The 24,690-nt window shown below is 48.8% G+C and overlaps 1 protein-coding gene and 1 long non-coding RNA gene across 6 annotated transcripts in view; one reads left to right on the plus strand and one right to left on the minus strand.

The window, feature by feature from the left end:
• The window catches only part of FHL1 (four and a half LIM domains 1), a 60,009-nt gene that overhangs the window by 5,749 nt on the left and 29,570 nt on the right, over positions 1–24,690 (minus strand). For 2 of the 5 annotated variants that reach the window (XM_045804814.2, XM_045804811.2), the window contains exon 1: positions 6,367–6,526. The exons of 1 other annotated variant lie outside the window; for it this stretch is intronic. In XM_045804814.2, the coding sequence (XP_045660770.1) occupies positions 6,367–6,388 (22 nt within the window). In that variant the 5' untranslated portion in view covers positions 6,389–6,526. Of the gene's footprint in view, positions 1–372; positions 509–6,366; positions 6,529–24,690 lie in introns of those variants that run through there. 2 more of the 5 variants (XM_045804815.2, XM_087860014.1) reach the window with 2 other exon arrangements.
• On the plus strand, positions 8,445–22,731 carry LOC148106826 (uncharacterized). Its single transcript, XR_015723498.1, has 3 exons — positions 8,445–9,752; positions 10,026–13,416; positions 13,637–22,731. It is a non-coding gene; the product is annotated as an uncharacterized LOC148106826 (long non-coding RNA).

The following is a 24,690-nucleotide window of genomic DNA, read 5'->3' on the forward strand; positions in this document are numbered from 1 at the left end:
CCGATCATTCTGAGAACCCCTTCCACTGCCTTCCTGTGGACCAACTCACTCCCCTTATCCCCAAGCCCCCGCCCCAGACCACACGTCTGCAATCACAAGCACTAAAGCACTCCGTTCACCCTGCCACCAAAAAGGTACCAAATGCGAGTTTCTTTTAGCTCCCAACTTGTTGAAACACCCGCTCATCTTCCCCGCTCCCCCTGAAAAAGAACCGTACGTGGGTAAGTAGCTAGCAATTATTTAATTTGCACAGGAAACGCGAGAACGGAGAGAATTTTCTCCAACTACCCGCAAACACGGTTATTGTGCTAGCAGATATCCCAGAGGAATCTAGAACGAGGGGAGACAGGCGAGCAGCTGCCCGGTACTCACCGCGGCTCTTCCACTAGCTGACCGGCCCCAGACTCCCACTTTGGGTCCCATTCCCAGTTTTTTTTATACAAACACATGTCCAAGTTGTTTGGATCCCGTTGCCACAGACAACCAAATAGCAGAGAGTGAGCTAAGGAAACCACACCCTGCGTCTCCGAGCCTGCCTCAGCCAAGGCTGGTGAACTCTCACTCAGAGCTGGGTGCATTTCCGAAGCTGGCCTCCGAACAAAGCGCACCGCACCACGGATGGGCAGAATGTTCTGGGCCAGCTGCAGCCCCGGCTCAGGCCAGCCCTCGCACAGAGCCCCCTCATCTCCAGGGACTGAACGACTGAAAGCGAGGGGGTGGCATTCTTGGGCAAAGACAGTTGCCTGAGACGGTTGTACCACAGTCAGAGGTCCATCGAGACCGGAGAATGGTCCTCAGTGGCACTTTCTCCCCAAAAAGAAAATCGGGAGGTTCCCTTACGTCATCGGGTTAGAGAGGAAAAGCAGAGACACAGGGAGACCGAGGTCTATCTCCTGGAACTGTTTACCTAAGGCAGCTTTTCAAGTGCCACCAGCCTCTGCGCAGACAGGGAAAGGCGCCCGGCACTGGGCCGGCGCGCCGAAAACCGCCCCCCTTCGCGCGCACTGGCTGGGCTTCCACACGTCCTATGAGCTCGTCCATACTGACATGATGCCCTCAACAACGACTTACTTTCTTGTGAAGAGCCGAGAAGAGAAACCAACTAGATCTCCAGTAACAGTAAATGCCAGGAAATTCAATGATCAGTGGCTGCTAAATGCCATTTGGCAGGAAATCAGAGCCTGTAAGATTAGACGGCACCGGCTTCCTGCGTGGCGGGTGACCATGGCCGCCCGAGCCCTTCGGGGACTATCTTCCTGCGCCACGCACTGGAACATCCCTCCTCCTCCCTCACCGGGCTCTGCATTTAGAACAGAACTTGGAGCCATGCTCCTTTCCATGTCACTGTGCTGCCGTCCTCCGAAGAGGAACCGGCCTCCACCGCCGCTCTATGCGCAAGGACCATGCAGAGCTCCGTCCCGTGCCGGCTTAATGGCAGAAATGCAGGTGTCAGGGTCGCACAGCAGGCCCAAGGAGGGCCACTTAGATACTCGGAGCTTCGGGGACAAGGAAAACCACTGTGGTTCCCGGTACCAGAGACCTTACCGGCCAAGCCTCTCTCACTTTAAAACCACATGCTTTGCCAAGGCCGACCCAGTTCTTCACCGGTTACTTTCATGGTTCTAGAACACGACTGGCTCAGGGTTTCTGCACGTCCAGCTGGTGAAATAATCCACGGCTCACCAGCCGGACGTGCAAGTTCCAGAGCGTGTTGCAAACGGAGTCCTGTCACTGCAGCTGCTCCCCACGCTAAGGTCCGTTTAGCAAGCGTAGGGTCCTGAACCGAGCAAAAGGAAAATTAAACAAGTCACCCCACATGAATGGTGCCACTGTGGACAGTCCCACTTCTTAAGAGTTTTTGAGTCCTGGCTTTTAAGGCATCACTAGTTTTTCTTTCTGAGTGTGAAAACCCAGGGTCATCTTGTCTCCCCCCGCCCTGCACGCGTAGACCAACAGTCTGCCCCCAAGATGGACAGATTTCAAAGGGCATATCTTCTTAGAGCTGACTTCCACAGTTGACTCAAGCCTTTCTCGTGTGTGTGTGGAAACACTTATTTGTCAAGATAAAATAGGCACTTCTAGGAACGTTGGCTTTTATTGCCTAATAAGTAAACAGGCTGGAAACACTTAAAGCATGTTAACAATGCTGATGTCAAATTCATGAACTTTAGTACTTTCTTTGCAACGACTGCAACGAAGTCGAACTCTGGGTCACCTGAATGAGCTTACCTCGTGTTTTGCTAAATGTAGGATTATTTGGTCCCACACGATCTCAAGCCTTCAAGGCAGCGTGCGTGGTAGGAAGAAGCTGGAGTGGGACATTCCTGCCGCCGAGATCGTTCCCGTGTCAAAACTCTGCACGAAGCCTGACCGGGCACGAGGGCTCATCTTCGGGTAGCTAACAACTCTGAGAAAACAGCTGACGGACGACAGTGCTGGGACACACAGAGGTTCCTCAAAGACAGAGCCAGCGCTCTGGTGTGTGGGCTGCACAAGAACGAGCCGCAGGGAAATTCTGACTTCACGGGGAGAGAAACGCTTTGTGCCTCCCTTTGTTTCCCCTTTGTGAGAAATCAGCGAACGGAGAAAAAGGAGGATAGCATTTTTACCTCGGCTTTGGGGCTCTCTTTCATCTTACTGAATTAACATGTACTTAAGGCGTTTCTCTCCTGGGGGATACTTTTTTTTTCCCCTCCTTATCTCCTTACCCAGTTCTAAGGACGTGAAAGACGAAGCCTTCTAACCTTCCCAAACTTCCAGATCGGTTTCCCCGACCTGCTGCTGTTATCTGGGAAAGGGCGCCTCATCAATCATCACCCCGAGCGCTGCTTACAAAGCTGCTTCCCTTCCTGCCCGGCCTGTCTCGCCCGCAGCGGCTGCCCGCCGGCAGCTCTCCCACGAATCTTGGCCTCCGAGGTGTGACCTGCATCCGCAGGCAGGAGTGAGTCCTGGGGGCCCTGCCTCGCGTGCACAAGTCACACACTGGGTGCCGGTGGATGGACAGACTGGTGGGGGGAGGGAATAAGTCACCGCCACTAAGCTCCTAAAACCTCCTTCATTTAAAGCATTTTATAACAAATATTTGTTTTTAAAAATCGGGGCCCAGCTCCTGCCACCCTAAGGTGCTGATGTCCGACCCTCAGTCCTTTAGAGACGTAGCGGGTTGGAAATGGGGCCGGCTCATCGCATTTGGGAGATTGAGTTCAAGATGGGAGACTGACTTTCTTGCCGTGCCTGCTTCAAAAGACACATCATTCTCCATGGAATAAGCAAGCTTTCTCTTTCAGAAAATTCCTGAACTACATCCAACACGCTAAGAGGTGCCTACATAAACCTCAGCAACTCAGTAAGAAGTTTTGGCTTTGATGTCATCACGTACACATCGGAGAAATGTCTCGTTAGAGAAGATTCAATTTGTATGCACTAACCTTGCTTGTGGTTTTAGAAGCATTTTCTCACGTATTTCTCGCTAATGTCCACTTCCCCCCTCATGCCCGAGTAGCTCAAAATTGGAAGTTGTAAGGGAACAGTGACTATCAGGGCCTAGGAACATTCTTCGACATGCTTTCCCTGAGTGGCATAACGTACAGCGTAAACGATGCAGTGTGACCCAGAGGAGGGGAAAAAAAATTTGGGTTATTTCTGGTCTGTTAATTGCTAAGTCCAACATACCAGTCCGTTAGTCACCCCATGGATAAATATTGGCTTCCAGAGAAAGAGTATATTGCTTTCCTGAGAACATTCAACAAGTGGAGCGAAGCCTTAGCCGATGAATAGGACGCCTGTGTGGCAGACATGCCAAGGCACCTGGACGTGTCGTCAGACATTTGGGAACAAATACCTAACTTGCTGCAATGAGACGGAGTTCATGAGTCATGGCTGAAAAGTAGTCTTTCATAGAATTTCATAGAAAATCAGAAAGTGGCTTTTTCCCCTTAAAAACAGACCATGTATGAAATGATTCAATGCTACTTGCAACTTTGCTTGTATGCTGCATTTAGAGAAAAACTCGTAAATCTCTTTTGGGTCACGGATATGCAGGTTTAGATTCTATCTGGTAACAGGAGAGTGGGATACAGATTCTTAAACAAACAGGTATGTGCCGCTGAACTTCCACCGGGCCAGGTTCTATCCCAGTCCTACTCTGTGCAGATACGAAGCTTTTCTTAAGTTTGCACGTATTAGGTGGGCACCGTCCGTCTTTCTCATGGGCCATCAAGTGCTTCCGCCCTGGCAGCAAGAGAACATGGGTTCTTAGTGTTTCTGGTTGTGGTGAAGTTGTTGGTGGCTGTTGGGTGGTCATCAGAAATACACAACGCTCAAGTTTCACCCTTGACCAAATCTTTCTGACTGCCAGTTTTCAGTTATTTTAAGAACCCAACCCAGTTTGATAGGTCGCTCACCCCACCGTGTCATTTTCTACCCCTGCCCCCCCCAAAAAAGACTGCTGGGTGTGTGTGACCCACTGGGCAGTGGCTGGCAAAGGGAACTAATGGTCATATAATAGGGCCAATGGTCTTACTTCTCTCCCCATTCCCACCCCCAGCCTGGCCTGCAACTTGCAAGGCCAAGGGTAAAGGAAATGAATCTACGTAAATCTGCAGGCTGAAAGTATTCAATAACAAAAGTATAAATTCTTGTCCTTGAAATGTCCTCTCGGTGTATGGATGGCCACTAAAAATGGACCCTGATCCAATGATTTGAGCCTCTAATTTGTCCCTACAAAACCCATTTTAGGGCAACGTGCATTTTCTTTTTGTGAGGACTTCTCTCTCGTCGGCTTTCTCAGACCTATAAACTTAATGAAATATAAAATGATAGCCCCTGGTTTTAGAAATCATCTGAAATGTCGATAATCTAATTTAGTCATGGTTATCGTCTCCAGATTTGTATCAGCAAGAATCATGCCTGGATTTGGTGCAAAGTAAAACTGGAGGTTGGGTATGCTGTAAACAGGTCACCTTTTAAATATATTTCCCTAATCTGTCACTTAACTAGTAAACAACATGGGAAGTTACTCTACCAGTTAACACGTGTTCAAGGTCCACTGGAACAACTGGTACAGCTGAATAGTTTGCAGCCAGAGAATGTGTATGTTGGCTGATTATCACAATCTCGGGCCTGTGGTACCGTGTTTGTAAAATGGCTCCTGGGGGGGGGTAGGGGAAAAACAGGCGGCTCTTCGACATTTGGGAACAAGAAAGACATTGCATATTAATTCATTAAAGCACGGAATGCACTGCAGTGCATTTGTTTTAAAACACCTGAGGAGAAATTTCCCAAAGTATTTTCATTATTTCAATTTTGACGGGTGGGGCGCCTGGCTGGTTCAGTTGGCTGAGTGTCTGTCTTTGGCTCAGGTCAGGATCCTGGGGTCCTCGGGCTCTCTGCTCAGCAGGAAGCCTGCTTCTCCCTCTCCCTCTGTGCTCTCTCTCCCTCTGTGCTCTCTCTCTCAAGTAAATAAATAAAATCTTAAAAAAAAATAAATTTCGATGGGCAATTACAAGTTTTCGAAAATCACTTTTCCAAAAGACTGCCACCCAAAATTACTTTGTCCCGTACTCTGAAAGCCGGAAGACAGGACAAAGTGCCTGTTTCTAGAAGAGCGGACCGTTACTTAGGCAGAGGGCAAACGAGCCACAGCGACATTCCTGGCTTTGGAGGAGAGACAGGCAGCAGGGTGACTTCAGAGAGCCAGGCTTTCCGGGGAAGAGGGCCTGTCCTTCAGTCCTTTCGCTCCTGTTCCGCCGGTGCCTGTCCACGGCCAAAGGGCTTCCTTCATGCCAGGTCACAAAACAAGAAGACTCTCATGGTCATGACGGTCCAGAGATTCTGAAATGTGGCCCCCTTTTCTGATGAGAACAATTCCTAACCTATCTGTCACATCGAAAGGATCATAGCCGCTTCTCTGCGGCAGGACTGACCACATCGCTCAGGAGGGGGAAGATGTGGGGAGTCATTACGGACTTTCTCCCTCCGGCTCCACATTCAGCAGCCCTTCCGTACACACTTAAATTCAATTTAAAGCAGTCAAGACAATCATATCTTACAAATAACAAAGAATTGCTCCCCCCCACCCCCCGCAAAATCTTTCCTCGCACAATCTCTTGCAATTTCACAGGACGTCCTGAAAAATGTAAACTGTAGTCGTAAGTTTAGATTTTTTTAAAAAAGCAAGCCACTCACACTGCCTTTTGTCTCTGAAACAGCACCAGAAAGCAAGACAGAGCAGAGATGAGCTAGGACTTATTTATTCTCTAGACAAGCCTAAAATCACTTCATCAAAAAGTATCTCTTAGTGGAGTGATGGATTCACTGCCCTAACACAATTGTGCTCGACAGAAGATAAAGAATAGGAAGTTTTACCTGAGTGCCTATGGGAAGCCATGGCTCAGAGACCAAGTTCCGGAGCAGCACCTAGACCCGTCTTCCCTCGACCCCAGCTGATAAGGCTGTGGCTCATTTGTGAACATACATTTAAGGGGAAGCGGCTAACACAAAAATAACCGAGAGCAGATGGCCCACCCCTCCCCAGAGATCACAACCTTAATCCCACTAGAAAATTCTTAACCATTTTAGGTGATCCAAGGGAGAAGAATAGGACCCAGTAAAAATACCAAACACTACATATAAATACCTGTGGGGCTACTCAGCATCCAAATTAGCTCCAGAGCCAGAGAGGCCACGTAGAAAGTCATCCCTGTACCGGAATAAAATTTGGACTCGGCTCTGGCATAGCTTAACGCTGAGCCATCCTTATTAATCCACTTTATATGCCTACACAGCTTGCACCGGGCCCTAGGAAGAACTCGTTTTTGTGCTGCTAACGATAGAGAGAACTAGGAGACAGGCTTATGTTAACTAGCGTAATTAAAAGGTATCAGATGCTAGGAATACAGAGATCAGGGGCATTACCCACGTCCTCCCTGGTATGTATCAGACCCTAGCCCAACAGGGAAAGAGCGACTCTAGCCACATATCCCCGCTGTGTCAGACGAGAGGTAGACCCGTGTATACCCGCCACGTACACAAGGAAGATACTTTGTCCCACAAATGAAACCTCCTGCTTTTCAGGGTCAGGGACAACAAAAGTAAAAATGCAGGTGAAAATGAAGAGGGTAACCTAACATGTTGTAACAGCTGGAGGATGGCCTGTAAGTCCCTCCATGACCCCGTGCCCGGTCCTTCTCTGCCCTTTCCCTGCCCCCATCGCGCCTGTCACTCCAGCCTCATCCTGGCCTCCTTGCTGGCCTCTGCACCCTCCAGACATGCCCCACCTCGGGCCTCAACACCCGTTCCCCCACCATAGAGCCTCCCCCGGTTGCTCCTCTATTCCTTCCATGCTTTGCTCCAAGTCACTTTCAGGGATGTCTCGCAGGACCACCCTATTTAAAACTGCAACCGTGCTCCCCGTCCCCACTCTCCACCTGCTTCCCCAATGCATTCCCCACAATAGCTGTCTGTTGAAAAATGAATTAAAAGAAGCAAGAAGTGTTCATCAAGCCTCATATAAAACCAAAACACGGTCCCACCTGGAACCCAGAAAGTGTCTTTGGCCACTGAACATCAAGGAAGGCATTCGACCTTCACTCACGGACAGGCCCTGGGCTCAGTACCTTATAGACACTCCCTTATCTAGCACATTCACCAGTTTCAGCCCAGTTCTGTGCCTCCCCTAGCAGGCTGGGGGCCGGGCCAGGCTTTGCTTGTCTTCCTCTTCCCAGCCTACAGCAGCTGAGCCAGAAATGCTTCATGGATACGTGAATGAATGAGTTTTACAATTCTTATGCTCTTCAAATGTTTAATGAAAAAAGGTATTCTTGGGGCGTCTGGGTGGCACAGTTAAGCAACTGACTCTTGGTTTTGGCTCAGATCGTGATCTCAGGGTCATGAGATCAGGCCCCACAGCAGGCTCTGCGCTCAGCGGGGAGTCTGCTCGCTCTCTTTCTGTCTCTCTCTCTCTCTTTCTGTCTCTCCCTCTGCCCCTCCCCTCACTCATGCTCTTTCTCTCAAATAAATATTTTTTAAAAGATTTTATTTATTTATTTGACAGAGAGAGACAGCCAGCGAGAGAGGGAACACAAGCAGGGGGAGTGGGAGAGGAAGAAGCAGGCTCCCAGCAGAGGAGCCTGATGTGGGGCTCGATCCCAGGACTCCGGGATCATGCCCTGAGCTGAAGGCAGACACTTAACGACTAAGCCACCCAGGCGCCCCAATAAATAAATCTTTAAGAGAGAGAGCGCGCACATGAGCAGGAGGAAAGACAGGAAGAGAGGGAGAGAGAGTGTCACAAGCAGCCTCCCTGCTGAGTCCAGAGGCCCCCCCCCCCCCGCAGGGCCCGATCTCACGATCCTGAGATCAGCATCTGAGCCGAAACCAAGAGTTGGCTGCTTAACCCACTGAGCCTGGCACCCCTGTAAAAGTTATTTTTTTTAAGATTTTATTTATTTACTTGACAGAGATAGAGACAGCCAGTGAGAGAGGGAACACAAGCAGAGGGAGTGGGAGAGGAAGAACCAGGCTCATAGCAGAGGAGCCCGATGTGGGGCTCGATCCCGTAATGTCGGGATCACGCCCTGAGCCGAAGGCAGATGCTGAACCGCTGTGCCACCCAGGTGCCCCTGTAAAAGTTATTCTAAAAGACGGCTGAAACTGTTAAGTCCTAATTAGCTGGGATGTCACAGGCAAATTTATCACGTGTTGGGTCCAGGAATCAGCCTGGGAGAAGGGGCATGGTCCTGTGCTCCCCAACCCGCCGCGGCCCCTTTCTCAGCTGCCCAACTAACGGCTGCAGGGAGACTGGCCGCTGGGAACAGCGCAGCGCCCCTGGAATAAAGGTCCATGTGTCGCCTGGAGGAAACGCGCGTGTTGTAGTAGATGATTAACCTTGACGAACCGGAAACTGGATTTTCGTGAGGTGCGTTCCGCATCAGGGCAAGTGCAGGAGCTCCGTTAGCGTTCTGGAAAGTCCCAAGAGAGCACGGACAGACCGACAGCACTGCCTGTGTGGACAGGCATCCCCACTGCCCGGGGCCTCAAGTCGGAGCTACAGCTTTCACGAAAGCAGAACAGAAAAGGCCCTCGGTGAGGGGACGGAGCATTGCTCCTAAGGGGGGCTGGTAACTCTGCCCTGCCTGGGCCCAGGGGTCCCCAAACCTTGGCGGTTATCTAGCAGGCTCCAGAATAGTCACCGCTCTCATTAGCGTCAGAGCCAAGTTCGTTACACATTAACAGTGTGATGTTTAATAACCCCCTTCATCATCAGTGCGGTGTTTACAAAGCGCCGTCATTTGCAGTTGGCGGGGCTGGCTGCTGTTTGATGAGCAAATCTCTTTCCGTCTGAAGTCCACGTTCCAGGCCTTGTCTTCTCTCACGCTCTGGCGGGCGTTGGCATGACTCTTCCGTGAGTGTTGGGCCTCAGAACCCCAGCTTCCTCTTGCACGCGGGCCCCTGCGGAGCACGCACTTCAGAGGCTATCTGTCTGCAGGCTTCTGTCTTGCGGCGGCTGCGCAGTGAAGCCGAGGCCCGCACAGACCACCCCCCATTCGCTCCGGAAGGGAAACGCTGCGGCGCCGTCCTGCTCAGACCTCCTTCCGGTCCCGGGGAGCACAAGGCAGGGCGGGCGGCCATCCGCCGACTCCGCACAGGCACAGCTCTGCGTGCGCCTCGCCAACACTTGACCTAAGACGTGACGGGCGGGAGGACCTGGAAGCCGGTGTCCGGGACGGGCGAGAGGGGCATTCCCAGAACAGGTAGGGAGTGAGCAAAGCGGGAGAGCGTGGGGCCGGCTCCGGAGGCATCAGGGCCCCCCCCCAGAAGAGCCCCCCCCAGAAGGGCAGCAGCAGGGTGAGAAGGGCCAGAAGAAGGGCGGGAAGGGAGGGAGGAAGGGAGCCTCCGAGGAGGGGAGCCTGGAGCAGGGAGATAGCTGGGAGGGGGGCTGGCGGGCAGGGGCCGGCGCGAGGAGCAGTGGCGCTGTGTCTGGAATGTTCTGAGGAGGTTTTTCTTTTTCTTTTTTTTTTTTTAAGATTTTATTTATTCATTTGAGAGAGAGAGAGAGACAGCCAGCGAGAGAGGGAACACAGCAGGGGGAGTGGGAGAGGAAGAAGCAGGCTCATAGCGGAGGAGCCTGATGCGGGGCTCGATCCCAGATCGCTGAGATCACGCCCTGAGCCGAAGGCAGATGCTTAACGACTGCACCACCCAGGCGCCCCTGAGGAGGTTTTTCTGAGTGGTCCATGGCTCGCCGCCCTTAAGGGGCTGGCCCGAGTTTCGGCGTCGAGAGAGACAGAGACAGAGACAGAGACCCGTGGGCCTGACCGTGCGGTGCACCCCGACCCCGCTCTCTCTACCTCAGGGACAGCCCTGGGAGGAGCGGGCTTCCAGAGTTCCAAGTGGGGTGACCTATGGGTCAAACACCGCCAATTCGGGGACCCGGGTGGCCCACGCCGCGGGAGCTTCTTCGCCTGGCACAGCCTGGCTGGTGGGCGCCCTCCTCGCTTCCGTATCGTTTCCTTTCACCAGAGAAATTTCCAAAGGGTGGAAAACGGATTCGGACGATGGCCGCCAGAGCCTGATAAGCACGTGGTTGGAGTCTGTGCACACAGCGGCGGCTTCAGCCGTTTCTCACTTCCACCTCCCCCTGCAGGCCCACCACCAAGGAATACACTGTAATAGGGGGTTTTTCCTCCAGAGAACTCTGTCCGGCCACTAGGCCCTCCACCAAGAATTTTACTGAGTGACTCCAATGGCAAGATTCAGTCATGCACCATGATATGATGGGATTCCACGTCCGGCTCTCCGGAGTATCTCTTGTCCTGTGTGCTCTTGCCAGGAGAGGCCCAGGACAGCTCCAGCCGTCTCATGTTCCCGTCAATCTTTAGGGTGGGAAGAGTACTTTTTCTTATTGACAAAGCAAGTTTTGCAAAGTCACGGCGCTTAAATGTCACAGTTTGGGGCAAACGTGTCAAGGAGTAAAAGGAGGGAGCCCTCTGCCCCGCCCCTAGAACCACATCAGGGGCAACTTCATCATGCAAGATCCAAAGGAAAGCAAACCCCCAGGACTGTGCCTCCCCAAAGGCTCCCTGAATTGCACAGCAAAGGAAAGGGGGGCCCAGGAAAGCAGAAGGCCTGCCACAGGCAGTGGGAGTCCCTGTACGGAGACAAGCACCGGGAAAATGTTCATCACGGGTAGAGAAGACCTGTCTGCCTCACAATGAACCAGGGCCTGCACGGTTTCCTTGTAAACCTCCTTCGCAGATGGACACCAAAACACGCGCCACGGCCTGCACCATTTGATTTCTGAAAATGTCATTTCAGGATTACGAAGAGTTTTACATGTCTCCTTCCCCCAGAGTCTGCCCCTCCTGGACTCTCACCAACATGTAGGAATGATCCCTACCACAGCCTGTAGATATTTTTATGGGCCTCTGACCAGACATCACCATCGGGACAATGCTGAACAAATGATCTGCAAAGTAAGCCACTATGACGACCTCCGGTTAAAAAAAAAAAAAAATGAAGTGACACTTACAAGAGAAAATAGAGGAAAATGATAGAAGCAAAGAAAACAGAAACCAGAAAGAGTTTTAGAAGGAAATGTGTAACACGAATGCTGAATCTCAGATCAGATGAAAATAAATGTTTCATGAAACTGAGAAGCTAGCAGGGATAAATCTTTGTCATATTTTAGGTGTTAAAATTCTCTTCCAGTCTATTTCTACCACCCACTTGTGATATATCTGTTTTATTTCCATGTTGCCATGTGCCATGACTCAAAACACCCTTTCAATCATGCTAAGTCCTGGCATTCACTGAGCCCACCTGTTAGGGACATTTCAAGCCTCTGATAGATGCTCGAGGGCTAAACATTCCGTGACCCTAGTCTATAATTTACCCAGCTGATTAATATCCACAACAGGAAAGGACAGGACCTCGAATAAGCTCCCATCTCTTCATTCTTAATGCTGCTCACTGGGATCGACTACCTTGACCAGATGTGTCCTCAAAGTACCTCATGGGCCCTGCTTCCTGATGGGAGATCTCACCTAGTAACGTATATCCTGTCTTCATTTACCAAAAGACTGTAATTACTATGCTACATTATCATGCATTGGTGCGGCCCTGGAATTCAGGGCAAGGGTCAGAAACCCCTGTGAGTGGCTCTGTGGGGTTTGGTCATGGGGCACAGAACGGCAGTGGGAGCACAGGAGGAAGGAGATGAAGCACAGATCTGGGGGTCACTCGGGAAGTCTACATTTTGCTAGGCAACAGCGTTGACAGAGAGAGGGCAATCCAGGTTTCTGGAGGATTTGAAGGACTTCAAGGTGAAAGCCTCGCTTGGTCCCCACCTGCCAGGTTTCCCAAGGGCCATGATCTGGCTGCCTGAGCAGTGTTGCAACCCAGATTCGTAGCACACACTCACAGGCAGACCCGGGAAGGTGGTGGCCCCCAGTGATTCACGTCTGAGAGAGCAAACATGAACGGCTTTCTGTGGAAAGAGCTACTCTGTGTGCAAGGACAGGCCTTGTACCGTGAAAGCGCCACAGCAAGACCAGAGTAAGGGCCAGTGTGATCTTGTGAGTGGCCTGCCATGACCTTACTGCCCCAAAGGGTAGCTTGTTTTCTCTGTCGGTCTGTGCACAGTGAGGACAGAGTCTAGCGGGCGGGGTCTGTGCGTGATGCCACCTTCACAAAGATGGTGTAATGACAGAGTTGGAAATGACCTGGCTCAGACACCCCATTTGACAGACAGAAAAACTAAAGCCCAGAGATGGGACATGGCCTGCCTCACTGCCTTATCGGCAGCTCCAGATCTAGAACCTGAGCGTCCAGACCCCCGATGCCCCGTCCCCTGCACCACCTGAGGCTGCCCAGTCACGCCAGTAAGGTCCCCTGACTTCAGAGAGTCATCCGCAGAGGCTAGGTGTCTGGGTCACAGGCCCTGGAACTCAGGGACGGCTGTACGATTTGCAGGTCAAACACTACAGATTGTCTCATGTCACTGCAAGTGTCTAGTCAGAGACCAGACACTTCAGCTGAGGCGACCTGGAAAGAGCAGCTGAGGGAGAGCCAAGAGAGGAAAGGTCCAGGTTGATGGAGGAGCAAAGGGTCCACCTACAACAGCTGACACACAAGGAGCCCGAGTGAGTGGTTCCGAAGCTCTTGAAGTCAAGCAATGCACTCGCCATGCCAGGCAGCGGGTACGTGAATAGAATGACAGGAACACAAAGTCCAGCAAATAGAACACGAGAAGGAGTCTGCAGCTAGAGTGGCAGAAGCCACCAAAGGTCACACACTTGGAAAGATTACATTTACCTCAAATCCCAACCTTTCTCGTTCATTTTCAAGCAGTGCGAACGTCGAAGAGAGCAACTATGTGAATATGGACCAAGTGCAGAGGAGCCCAGCCGGACTCAGGTGTGGAGAAAGAAACCAGGGGCCAGGGCAAGGACTCCACTGCATTCGATGGAATATAGATCAAATGGTGTAGACTGGGCCGTAATGATTTTTGAGGGCTTCCGTGAAAGAAATTCAAGTCTTAATTTTTATACGAGATTGTCTGAACAACTAGCATTGTTCTAAGACAGACAACACGGGATTTGCCCCGAGTTTAATATGGCTGTGTCTATTTTCTTAGGTTTCAGCAGAACAGTGTAGTGGCTAAGGGCACGGACAGTGGAGCCAGAACATCGAGAATCGAATCCTGTCTCCACCACTTACTGGTTGTGTGCCAGCCCAGAAGTTCTACCTAACTTCTCTGTGACTCAGTTGGCTCCTCTGTACAATGGGGATAACAGGATCACCTATGTTATTAGGGTTGTTGTAAGCATGATACATTGCTGTTTATTCAATTACACTCTACAAGTGAGGATTCCCGAACAGCAGATTCCTGCAAAAGAAAAATCTCTTTTTGAGCTTATCACTTCACAGAGGACATGTGGAAAAGAGGTAAGAGCCCAGCTGTAAGGGTTATGGGCATGAGACGTCTCCACAAGGACAATTCCAAATGTCCTAGGGGCTCAGAGCAATCAGCCTCCGGCAGCACGACAGCCCAGACGCCGGAGAGGTATACCCTGCATGGACACGGAGGGTTTGGGAACAGACGGCTGACACCTAGGAAGAACAACTCTGCTCTCTTGATCCTCTCATGAAAATGAAGACCCCCTACGTCTAGGTCACTTGCTTGAACTTGGGGTGGGGAGGGATTTTCCCTCTGACCAAGTGAGGGCCCAGTGAGCCCAATGAATGATTAGACCTTGCAACACAACGAATAAAGGCTTGTTTTGATGGGACTACTTAATGAGGCAGGCCAGCCCCGTGGATCGCATCTCTGATCCAAAGTTGGCCCGTGGAGATCAACAACGAGAAGAGCTACCTATACCATCAGAAACCGTAGCTCTGGCCATAATGTAGGTTAGTTCTGTACGTACTATGTGAATTGATTCTGAACGAATGCCAAGGGCATGGGTCTCAAAGACCTGTCTTAGGGGTGCCTGGGTGGCTCAGTCGGTTAAGCATCTGACTCTTGGTTTTGGTTCAGGTCATGATCTCAGGGCCGTGGGATCGAGCCCCGCATCAGGCTACACACTCAGCAGGGAGTCCACTTCGCGTTCTCTCCCTTTCCCTCCCCCTCTGGACCCTCTCCCCACTTGTGTTCTCTCTCTCTAAAATAAATAAATAAAATCTTGGGGAAAAAAACCCCTATCTTACTAGGCCACTCGGAGGAAGGGCTCAGCAGCCGACCTGAGGTAAGCCAGTGTGTGGGGAGACTTGGCTTGAGTGAGCACAGTAAGGCCTGAGGTCTCGGGTGGCGGAACTGAAAGACGCATCGTCTACCCTGCTCCTGACCAAAGACGTGTTGTGGTCAACCTCCCAGCCCACCCCAAGACAAATTTGGGTTGAAGCACTCAGAGCTGGGAACACTGACACAACACTGTTACCTGCCCAACCCATGGATGGGCCAGCTGTCACGACGGGAACTGTCCTGCTGGAAGTGTCCGCAGGGTCGCAGCACTTGTGAAGGGTGAGTGACTAGGGGGAAGAGGAGCTATGTTTGTCAGGCCCACTGGTCTCCCCTCCTGTTAGGAAGGGCTCCTTAAACCCCGTGACTCAGCTCAACCCAGGAAAATATACAAGAAAGGGAATGGGGGCAGTTCCTGGCAGCAGGGAGGCAGGACAGGAACGGGGGCCCCTCTGGGACCAGTTATCGGGAGAGAAAGGGCAGACTGGTCCAAACGATGCTCTGAGGCTCCTTTCAAAGCTGCCATGGCCTTCTGTCCCAGTGGCGTGGACCGGGGAAGGCGTCTAGCCCAAACACCTCAATGCCACATAGCGCAAGTCCTCTGTATGGATCAGGGCTTCGTTCATCTGGGGCACCAATATTCCCCGATGAAACGAGATCACTGGCGAGCGTCAGGGGAAGTAAAGGATAGGAAGACCCCTGTGTCATCAGTGACACTATGTGAAATATTTTACAATGGAAATGTTTCTTAGGTGGAAACGTAAGGAAGTTGTTCACGGTTTCATATGTTCACAATGATTCTTTAAGTTTCCGTGTTCCGGACTCCACCAAGTTGCTCTTCAGTTTCTGTATTAAGGTCCAATTCACGCACCGTCAAGTTTACCCTTGCAAAGAGTACACTTTGGTGGTTTTTAGTATCTTTGTAAAGTTGTGCAAACACTGCCCTCGTCTGATTCCACAACGTTTTCATCACCAAGAAAGACACCCTGTGGCCATCAGCAGTCACTCCCTGCCGCCCCTTGCCTCCAGGCCCCCCCCCCACTCACCCACCTCCTGTCTGGACGCTTCATATAAATGCGATCATACAACATGTGTGATCTTTTGTGCCTGCCTGCCTTGCATGAAGCCTGCTCTTTTCATGGTTCAGCCATGTCGTAGCAGGTATGGCCCTTCGTTGTATCTCACTGCCGAATAATATTCCATTGTGTGGATACACCGCACCCTGTTTAGTTACTCGTCCGCTGACGGACAGGAGCTATTTCTCTTTTTTCGCTAGTATGAATAACGCTGCTGCTGAACATTCTGTTTTGTGTATGGATTTACTTTATTTTTTAAATATTAAAATGTTTTTTTAAAAGATACTGAAGAGTATATATTGAAAAATCTTCCTTTCCTGCCCATCCCCAGACACCCACTTCCCTCTCTTCATCAGTCACCAATGATACCAGTGTCTTCTTATGGTTCCAGAGACACTGGGCCTAGGAAAAGAGGGGCTGTATATGTTTTGTCTTTTTCCCTTTTTAAAAACATTAACGGTGATGTACTATACATAGTCTTCTACACCTTGCCTTTTGGATTTAATGTATTTTCGAGAATTCTGCATATGAGTGCATAAAGAGCTTCCTACTTTTATAACGTACATAGTATTCAACTGGGTAGATATACCACAACTGTCTTAATCAGTCCCTTACTGACAGACACTTAACTTGTTCCCCGTCTGTTATTACAAACAACGAACCAACTAATAAAAGTTCATTTAATCAGACTGCCTTCCTCTCACACCCAGCAGGGGTCGGATGCACGAAAGAGTTGTGATTTACGAGGGATGCAAGGAAGCGAGAGAGAAAAAGCAAAAGGATGAAAGGCTCGCAAGTGGATCGGGCGGCACCCACCAAAGCTTACTGAAATGGCAGATTATTTTTGTCCGCACAGAGAGGGTGCCATCTGGAAATCCCATGCCAACTATGCTAAGGTTACCCTGAGTTAGTAAGCCACCCAGACAGGAAGTGGCTTTTGATTCCAAGTTTAGTGCTCTTTGCACCAAACCACAGGCCTCGCCAGTACATTACAAAACAAGAAAGGGAGTAAAACATTTATCCGACAACGTACATGTACGCTCACACGGCGCCACACATCTCTGGCCATGGGGGGGGGGCGTCCCAACACTGACGAGGCACTTCGTGTTCAGCAAGTCTTTGGGCCGAAAAGCTATAAAGTACATACGGTATCTGATTTTCAGATGTTTGTGTTCTCCTCTTTATCTATTTTTGAAAACGAAAGGTGGCTGGCTCAGCTGGGGGTTATAATGCAGCGACCTGAGCTGGGCACAAGGCCTGGCGGGTGATCAGACCGGGAACGCGTCCCTGGTGCATACCACCACCAAAGACCGACTCTGACTCACAGGCCTGACCTTCAAACTGCATGCCGGGAAAACCAAACACCATCCTCGTTCGTTACAGAAACCGGGTAGGGATTTTTTGGACTCTATCTGTAGCAGGGTTTTAAATGAACCCTGTGAGTGTTCCTTCTTGAAAGCAGGAGAGCGGCTCAATGTCTGTGGCCTCAAAAGTCACTCTTTCCTGAAACGGGCGCTTGTTTTTCTAAGGTCACATCACTAACCCCAGGCCAGGTGACTCGTGTTCTCTTCGTCCCTGACTTACCAGCTGAGACCAACTAGAGAGAAAGAAATGTCCCCAGCAGAAAGAAAGAAATGTCCCCAGCGCGCACTCCAATCTCACAGCAGACACTTCACAAGTTAACTCTTTGGAGTTCAGGAAAAAGGGCAGACGTTTATAAATCAGCGTTATATATGCAAATCAATTTCGAAGCATGCCTCCCAGCTATTTCTGTTAGATGTTAAAACGGATCCTCAGTCACAGGGTTGTGGCAATTCAGTGCGGTAAACCAGGAGTATTATAAAAATCAAAAAACTGAATTAATTTTAATTCACTTCAAACTGTCTACTCGTCTAATGTCACAAATAAATGCTGAAGCCTGTATAAATGATCATATTACATAAGGAAGGGCAGAGAAGAGCTTAATTCAGGAGCTCAGCCACTGTGAAGCCAATTACAAGTTAACTTGGTAAAACCAGAGACAAGAGTATAAAAGTGAAATTAACTTCAAGCTTTCATTTAATGGAAAGAACAGGGAGTGTTCTGTTGATTTGACTCAAGGAGCGAGCAATACACGTGGAATCAGAAATCCCAGAGAGAATCCTCGGCTCTGTTGGTTCGTTTTCCTTCTTCGTGGATACGAGGGGGACATTAATACCTGTCCTGCTATCCCTATCGGATTGTTTTTAGGAACCGTATTAAATCACCTGTGCCCTGGCACTGTCCAAACAGAAAAGGGATGCGGAAAGGGCAGCTTTGTCGAAGAAAAGAAAAATACATACATACATCAGGCTTTATACCCGAGCAGGTAGTGTCTCCTCACTTTTCAAGTGGATCCAAGTTTTCACATGATTCATACCCCACAAGTTTCACAAAAAACATACACCTATTTATCACGCACCATAAAATATAGGAGGTTGTTGGGAAGAGACTGACAACCTCTGTGACAGGGACTCTCTCTCTCTCATTAGCCCACACTTCCCAGGACAGAGAATTTAGAAAGTAGTCGCGTGGGCATTTCACTTTTACTTAGGGTCTAGTTCTTTAATCCTCTTGTATTTCGTTACAGTTTCACTCTCTGCGAAGACACAAGGAGCTGGGAACAAATGTGTAATAGGCGAGCTCCGCATAATCTTGGCTCTTTGCTTTCATCTACAAATCAAAGGCATACCCTCCCCCTCTGCACACTTGTGAAGGGGCAACTTCAGTTCTTTGAGTCTCTGACGTGGTTTACCCTTCTGTCTCCACAAAGAGAATAATTTGGAAAACACTCAACAACAGAAAAAATTACCCCAAGGTTGGTCTGAAGACTGCCATCCTGGAAAAAGTAAAGAAAACAAGGAGCACTTTTTACTTCTGTTGTGGAAAGGGCTGGAGATTTAGTAACAACTTGAAGAAGTGAGTTAATCCCTTTGTAACACAGCCAAGACAGGGTTTATTTTCCTACTGTTATGATGGTAACTTAGAACACACAGGACAACAAGATCAAATATCAATTCCCTCCAGAGCTGTAACTTTCTAAATGTAGTAAGCAGTAATTTGTCAAGATCATCATTCGACATACAAATAATTTCTACATAGTCATTTGAACCTCCACGCCACGTTCTGTACCACATCCTCAAATGCCATATACGTAAACCAGGTACTGTTTTCACGAAAGAAGGCTACAGGTGTTATAGATGGGTAAACTGAGACATTAAAAAGATTAAGTGTCTTGCCTTAAGTGAGGGGGGCGAGGTCGAACCAAGAATAGAAGCACAAGTCCTGTCACCTGTCCTAATCATAAATCTAGACGACTGTCCATCTTCCTCCTAGCAATAAGTACACAGCCTAATCAATTTCGATGTGTTTTAAACACACATTTTGCAGGGAGAAAAGGCATCTTCTAAACGGATCTGTGGAAATATTAAATTAAGATGGTACTATACATGTGGACTATAGAACATAAAGTGTTTGTACCCGGAACGACCCTTTTCAAAAATTAAACCTGATTCATGACAGTATCTAAATGTTAATGAAATAATTCAAGCGCTTAAGCTGTAACAAAAACTAGATAGAACTGTAACCTGCTCTATTATATCACAGTTCATCAGCTGCGTTATCGGTGCTTATGCCACCGGCACCAAACAAGCCTGTCACATTCTGGGATCAAAGAGCAGGCCAGGAACGCCTGGGTGGCTCAGCTGGTGAAGCGTCTGCCTTCTGCTCAGGTCATGATCCCAGGGTCCTGGGATGGAGCCCTGCATCGGGCTCCCTGCTCAGTGCAGAGTCTGCTTCTCCCTCTGTACTCTCCCTCCCTCTCCCTCTCTCTCTCAAATAAATAGGTAAACTCTTAAAAAAAAACAAGCAAACAGGGACTCCTGGGTGGCTCAGTCAGGTGAGCGTCGGCCTTTGGCTGGGGTCATGATCCTGGGATCCTGGGGTCCTGGGATCGAGTCCCACCTTGTGCTCCTTGCTCGACGGGGAGCCTGCTTCTCCCTCTGCCTGCTGCTCCCCCTGCTTGTGCGCTCTGTCTCTCTCTCGCCCCCTCAGACAAATAAATAAAATCTTTAGAAACAAACAAACAGGGGCGCCTGGGTGGCACAGCGGTTAAGCGTCTGCCTTCGGCTCAGGGCGTGATCCTGGCGTTATGGGATCGAGCCCCACATCAGGCTCCTCGGCTATGAACCTGCTTCTTCCTCTCCCACTCCCCCTGCTTGTGTTCCCCCTCTCACTGACTGTCTCTATCTCTGTCAAATAAATAAATAAAATCTTTAAAAAAAAAAAAAGAAAAAGAAACAAACAAAAAAACAGGGACGCCTGGGTGGCTCAGTCAGTGAAGCATCTGCCTTTGGCTCGGGTCATCATCTCAGGGTCCTGGGATCGAGCCCTATGTCAGGCTCCCTGCTCAGCGGGAAGCCTGCTGCTCCTTCTCCCTCTGCCTGCTGCTTCCCCTGCTTGTGCTCTTTCTGTCAAATAAATAAAATCTTAAAAAACAAACAAACAAAAAAACCAAAGAGCAAGTTAGTGGTAGAGAGGAATCAAAACCTCTGAGACCTAACGGTCTCTCCTGAGACCAAAGTACATTGCTCTACAGTGCCAAGGAGTTTTTAGGAGCTTGAAAGGGTAGCGTGGCTGTCTGAGGAGTTTGGTAAAGTTTCTACAACTCCCTATGTATAATTTGGTCCTATTCACATTCTGTTGACACATTTAAAAGGTATCTAATCACCCAGTGCTCCACCCAGATCCCCCACCTACTCCCGGCCCCAAAGATCTTCCATCCTAACCTTCCGTTCATCTACACTCACTTTTCTTGCAAGGTCAGAGATGGGGAACACAGCAACTGGGACCAGGATGGCATCTACACCATTAGCCCCTGTGGGGAGTGGGAAAAGCTGCTTGGAAATGCTTTTAAGGGATCTGCCAGCTAACTCAAGAGCAAAAGTGAAGACTTCCAGAAGGAAATACACCGAGCCAACCTCCTAGGCCAAGGGAGAGCATTTGGACACGATTCTGGGGATTGAGAATAAAGGGAACAACAACACAGCTTTCCGTACAAATAGGGGCAGAAGCCATACACTCAAATCTTTCACCTCCATCCCGGTCTCACTGCTCCAATTGTAACAAGAGGGTTTTTTTTTTTTTTAAATAATTTGCACTTAACACCTTGACACCAGGGTTTGGGATCGGATCCAGTGTAGACCAATTTAGTCCTCAGTTAACTGCTCCCCTCTGCTTTCCAAATAAAATACATTTTGTGGCAGTGACCAACACTTGCTGTTTATAACATTTTTAAAGATGATCCTGCCTCTCTGTAAGAGGTGGAAGTTATTTGGCTCCCGTCTCAACAATGAAAACAAAATTTACAAGGACACCCCCCTTCTTTATGAGGGGTCAGTAACGTCTGAGTCACGAGAGAGTTCAGATTTAAAAATACACCAGTATTCTTTTCCAACACCATGCCAGAATTCCAGAAAATCTGTTACTTTTAAAATAAGGCTTCTAAAATTTTCCCCGGTATAACTGAGCATTTATTTTACATCTTTCATAGCGCTCTATGCCAATGTATGCACATTTGTGTCGCGTTCAAAGAACCAGACTCCAAGTGTGTAAAATATATAAAGCTACTTAACTGGTGAAATCTACTGCATTTACTCTGAAACGCGTCCAAAAAGAACATGAATTTATGGCTAGACAGAGGGATGGGTAGATATGGTGATCAAACAAATACAGTCAAATGCTAATGGTAGACTCTAGACGATGGGTAGACAGGCGTGCACCATAAAAATCACTTCAACTTTGAAAATCTTCATCATAAGATGTTGGGGGAGAATAAAATATAGATAAGCAAACATTTCAAAACACAACTGCGGCCACATACAAGCAGGTGCTGGCTTTCAAAAGGCATTTTAGATGATAAGCACAGAACGTGGTACAATCCAGAATGAAGCTACAGGGAGTACCACGGCCTCCATCTGCAAGAAATCTGCCAAAGCCACTGTAAAACATTTCGGGCATAATCCAAGAAGCCCTGAAAATCTTATCGTGAACTACACACATAAACCTTCAGACTTAGGTTGAGCAGTTTGAGCTATGGGCCAAGAGAGAGACCTTTTAGAAGGTTCCCTAATCCATTCACACAGCCCCAACTGAGGGATGACACGGGAGCCAGCCTCCAGCCTCTGAACTACCCTTCCCCCTTTTATGGCCATTTCAAGTTGAAAGCATATACTCATCGGTTTCCAGATTCCTAAAGGTACTAGAAAAAAAAAATCTAAATATAACAGATGGCTAAGTGCTCATGGTAACTGGAAACCAAACTGTAACTTCAGCTTTCTCGGGCCAATGCCTTAACACCATGGCTTTAGTGGAATGGTCTTGCTGAAGAGCTTTTGTCTTTATTCCCGTAACAGAAATATTACACTGGCTTTGATGGATGATAGATAGGTGTTGTCCAAAATTTTATTTTAAGTTGACATGAATAACCTTTACTTATTTTCAAGTCAATTGGTTAAGTATTCTCCATCCAGTATGTTAAAATTTGCTACAGAACACCGTTGAATAGGTCTGTTGCTTTTTGTCAGTTTTTTTTGTAGTTCAATACACTTTGAAAAGTTTAATTCTAATGTTGGTGAAACCTCCAAAACATTTCTACGAATTCTAGGGTTCCACAGAATATAACGTGAAAACCACTGGAATGGAGGGACCCGTGGGGTGCCTGGCTGGCTCAATCGGCAGAGCCTGCGACTCTTGATTTCGGAGTTGTGAGTCTGATCCCTACGTTGGGCATAGAGATTACTTAAAAATAAAATCTTGGGGGGGAAAAAAAAGAACAGAAGGCCTCTGTACTTGTACCGTTCGTGTTCATGGGACCCACGGCCCCCTAGGTAATACACACAGCCACTGAGCTTTCCCTAGACTGTAAGGGGTAGCACACTGCTCACTTCCTCGTTCTGAACCTCCTTCCCCATCCCTTGTTGGACCTAGCTCTAACCTTCTGCCCCACTATCCTCAACCCCAATTCTCCAGTTTTCCTCATATAAATGAGACCCTCAACTCTGTCCTCTGCTGGCGTTCCAAGTCTCAACAATACAAATAATGTGACCGTGTCACATGGGGGCAGAGGGGGCAGTGATGTGTACAGGCTGGTGTGCTTTTGTAGTTAGACAACAAACAAAGGCACCCGCATCTGAAAAGGGAGCCTATTTCATATTCAACTTACCGTCTCTCCTTAGCCACTGCCGACGCAAACGCCAGAACCTTAAAAATCTGAAAGCAGCTCTAAGAAGGTCAAAATCGAAACCACGTAATGACATGCGCGCTGAAGTGTTTAGGGGTGAAGTATATGGATGCTGGCGGTTTGTGCTGAAATGCATCCAAAAATGAAGATAGACTAATGCATGGATGGATATGTGAAAGAGCAAACACAGTGAGTTGCTTAATCGTAGAATGTGGGCGGTGGGCATGTGAACATTTCCTGTATAGCTTCAACTTTTCTGCCTATTTGAAAAACTGTGTAATAAAAGGTTGGAAACCGACGATGCCATGCTACGAGGCAGGAGGGTCTGTTCTATTTGAGAATATGCTCCAATGATGTCTGGTATTAGAGGAACAGGGAGTCAAACAACGATCCTGAGGTAGTCCTGAGTGATAACATGGTAATGCTCTCTCTGGTTTCTAATTCATAAAATGCCCTTCATTCGATTAACAGTTTCTCTAGTGACTGTTTGCAAAGCCTCTAGGCTGAATCACAGCTGATATGGAGGGCATCAGAAAAAACACAGTATTTCCAGTCCCAAAGAGCTTCCAGTTTCCTGGGGAAAGCAGAGGACAGCAGCGCCCCCTCCCCACAGGGGAGCCGTTCCAAGACCCCCTGTGGACGCCTGAAGCCGTGGACAGTACCGATCCCCACAGAGACTATGCTTTTCTCTGTACATACATACCGATGATAAAGTTTCATTGGTAAATTAGGCACAGTAAGAGATGAATAACAATAACTAATAATAAAATAGACTGATTAGAAGGATATACCGTCATAAAGGTCATGCGAACGTGGTCCCTCTCGCAATATCTTATCATAGTGCACTCTTCCTCTGCGTGGTGCTGATGTGAAGGAAAATGGCTCCGTGATAAGATGAAGCGAGGTGAAGGACAGAGGCACCGTGACGTAGCATCGGGCTACTTCTGATCTTCTGATGCTACGTCGGGAGGAGGCTCACCTGCTTCTAGACCATGGCTGAGCACAGGTGACAGAAACCCCAGAAAGTGAAGGGGGAGCTACCGTACAAGATGGCAGCCCCAACCAAATCCTTGACTCTCTTTGGGCCTTTGATTGTCCCAGGGACAAAAAGGGAAAACACCCAGGAGAGGACCAAAGGAGTCAGGCAAGGTCCTGTATGGAGTCCGTAAGGACTGAGGATATGGAGGACACAGCTGGGAACACAAAGGAAGGGCTAAAATAATGGAACATGCCATATTGTCTCTGGGTTCAAACCTGTCACGTGAGCCCAAGGCCAAGAGTGGAACTCACCTTCTCCATTCATGAGCATTTGAACCACTTTAGTAAGCAGAAGACATACCACACGTACACTGACAACTGTGTACACAAACCCATCACCAGAACCCACAGGAAAAGCTCCACTGGATACGACCATTTTTATACATTCTTCGGGGCTATGAATTAGTAATTTACATAAGATATACCAAGTGTCGTATCATATACACACATCACATGGTTTAAGGGATGGCCAAAGACTCACAAAGACCACAGATTTCCACCAAACTCCCTCAGGAGCGCTGCTTGACTTCTTAGGCGAACAAGCGTGGCAGAAACTGACCGTTCATCCGCTACCTGGA

This window comes from Ursus americanus, chromosome X, assembly GCF_024610735.1.
Source record: "Ursus americanus isolate L20-20 chromosome X, mUrsAme1.1.p, whole genome shotgun sequence".
Lineage (NCBI taxonomy): Eukaryota > Metazoa > Chordata > Mammalia > Carnivora > Ursidae > Ursus > Ursus americanus.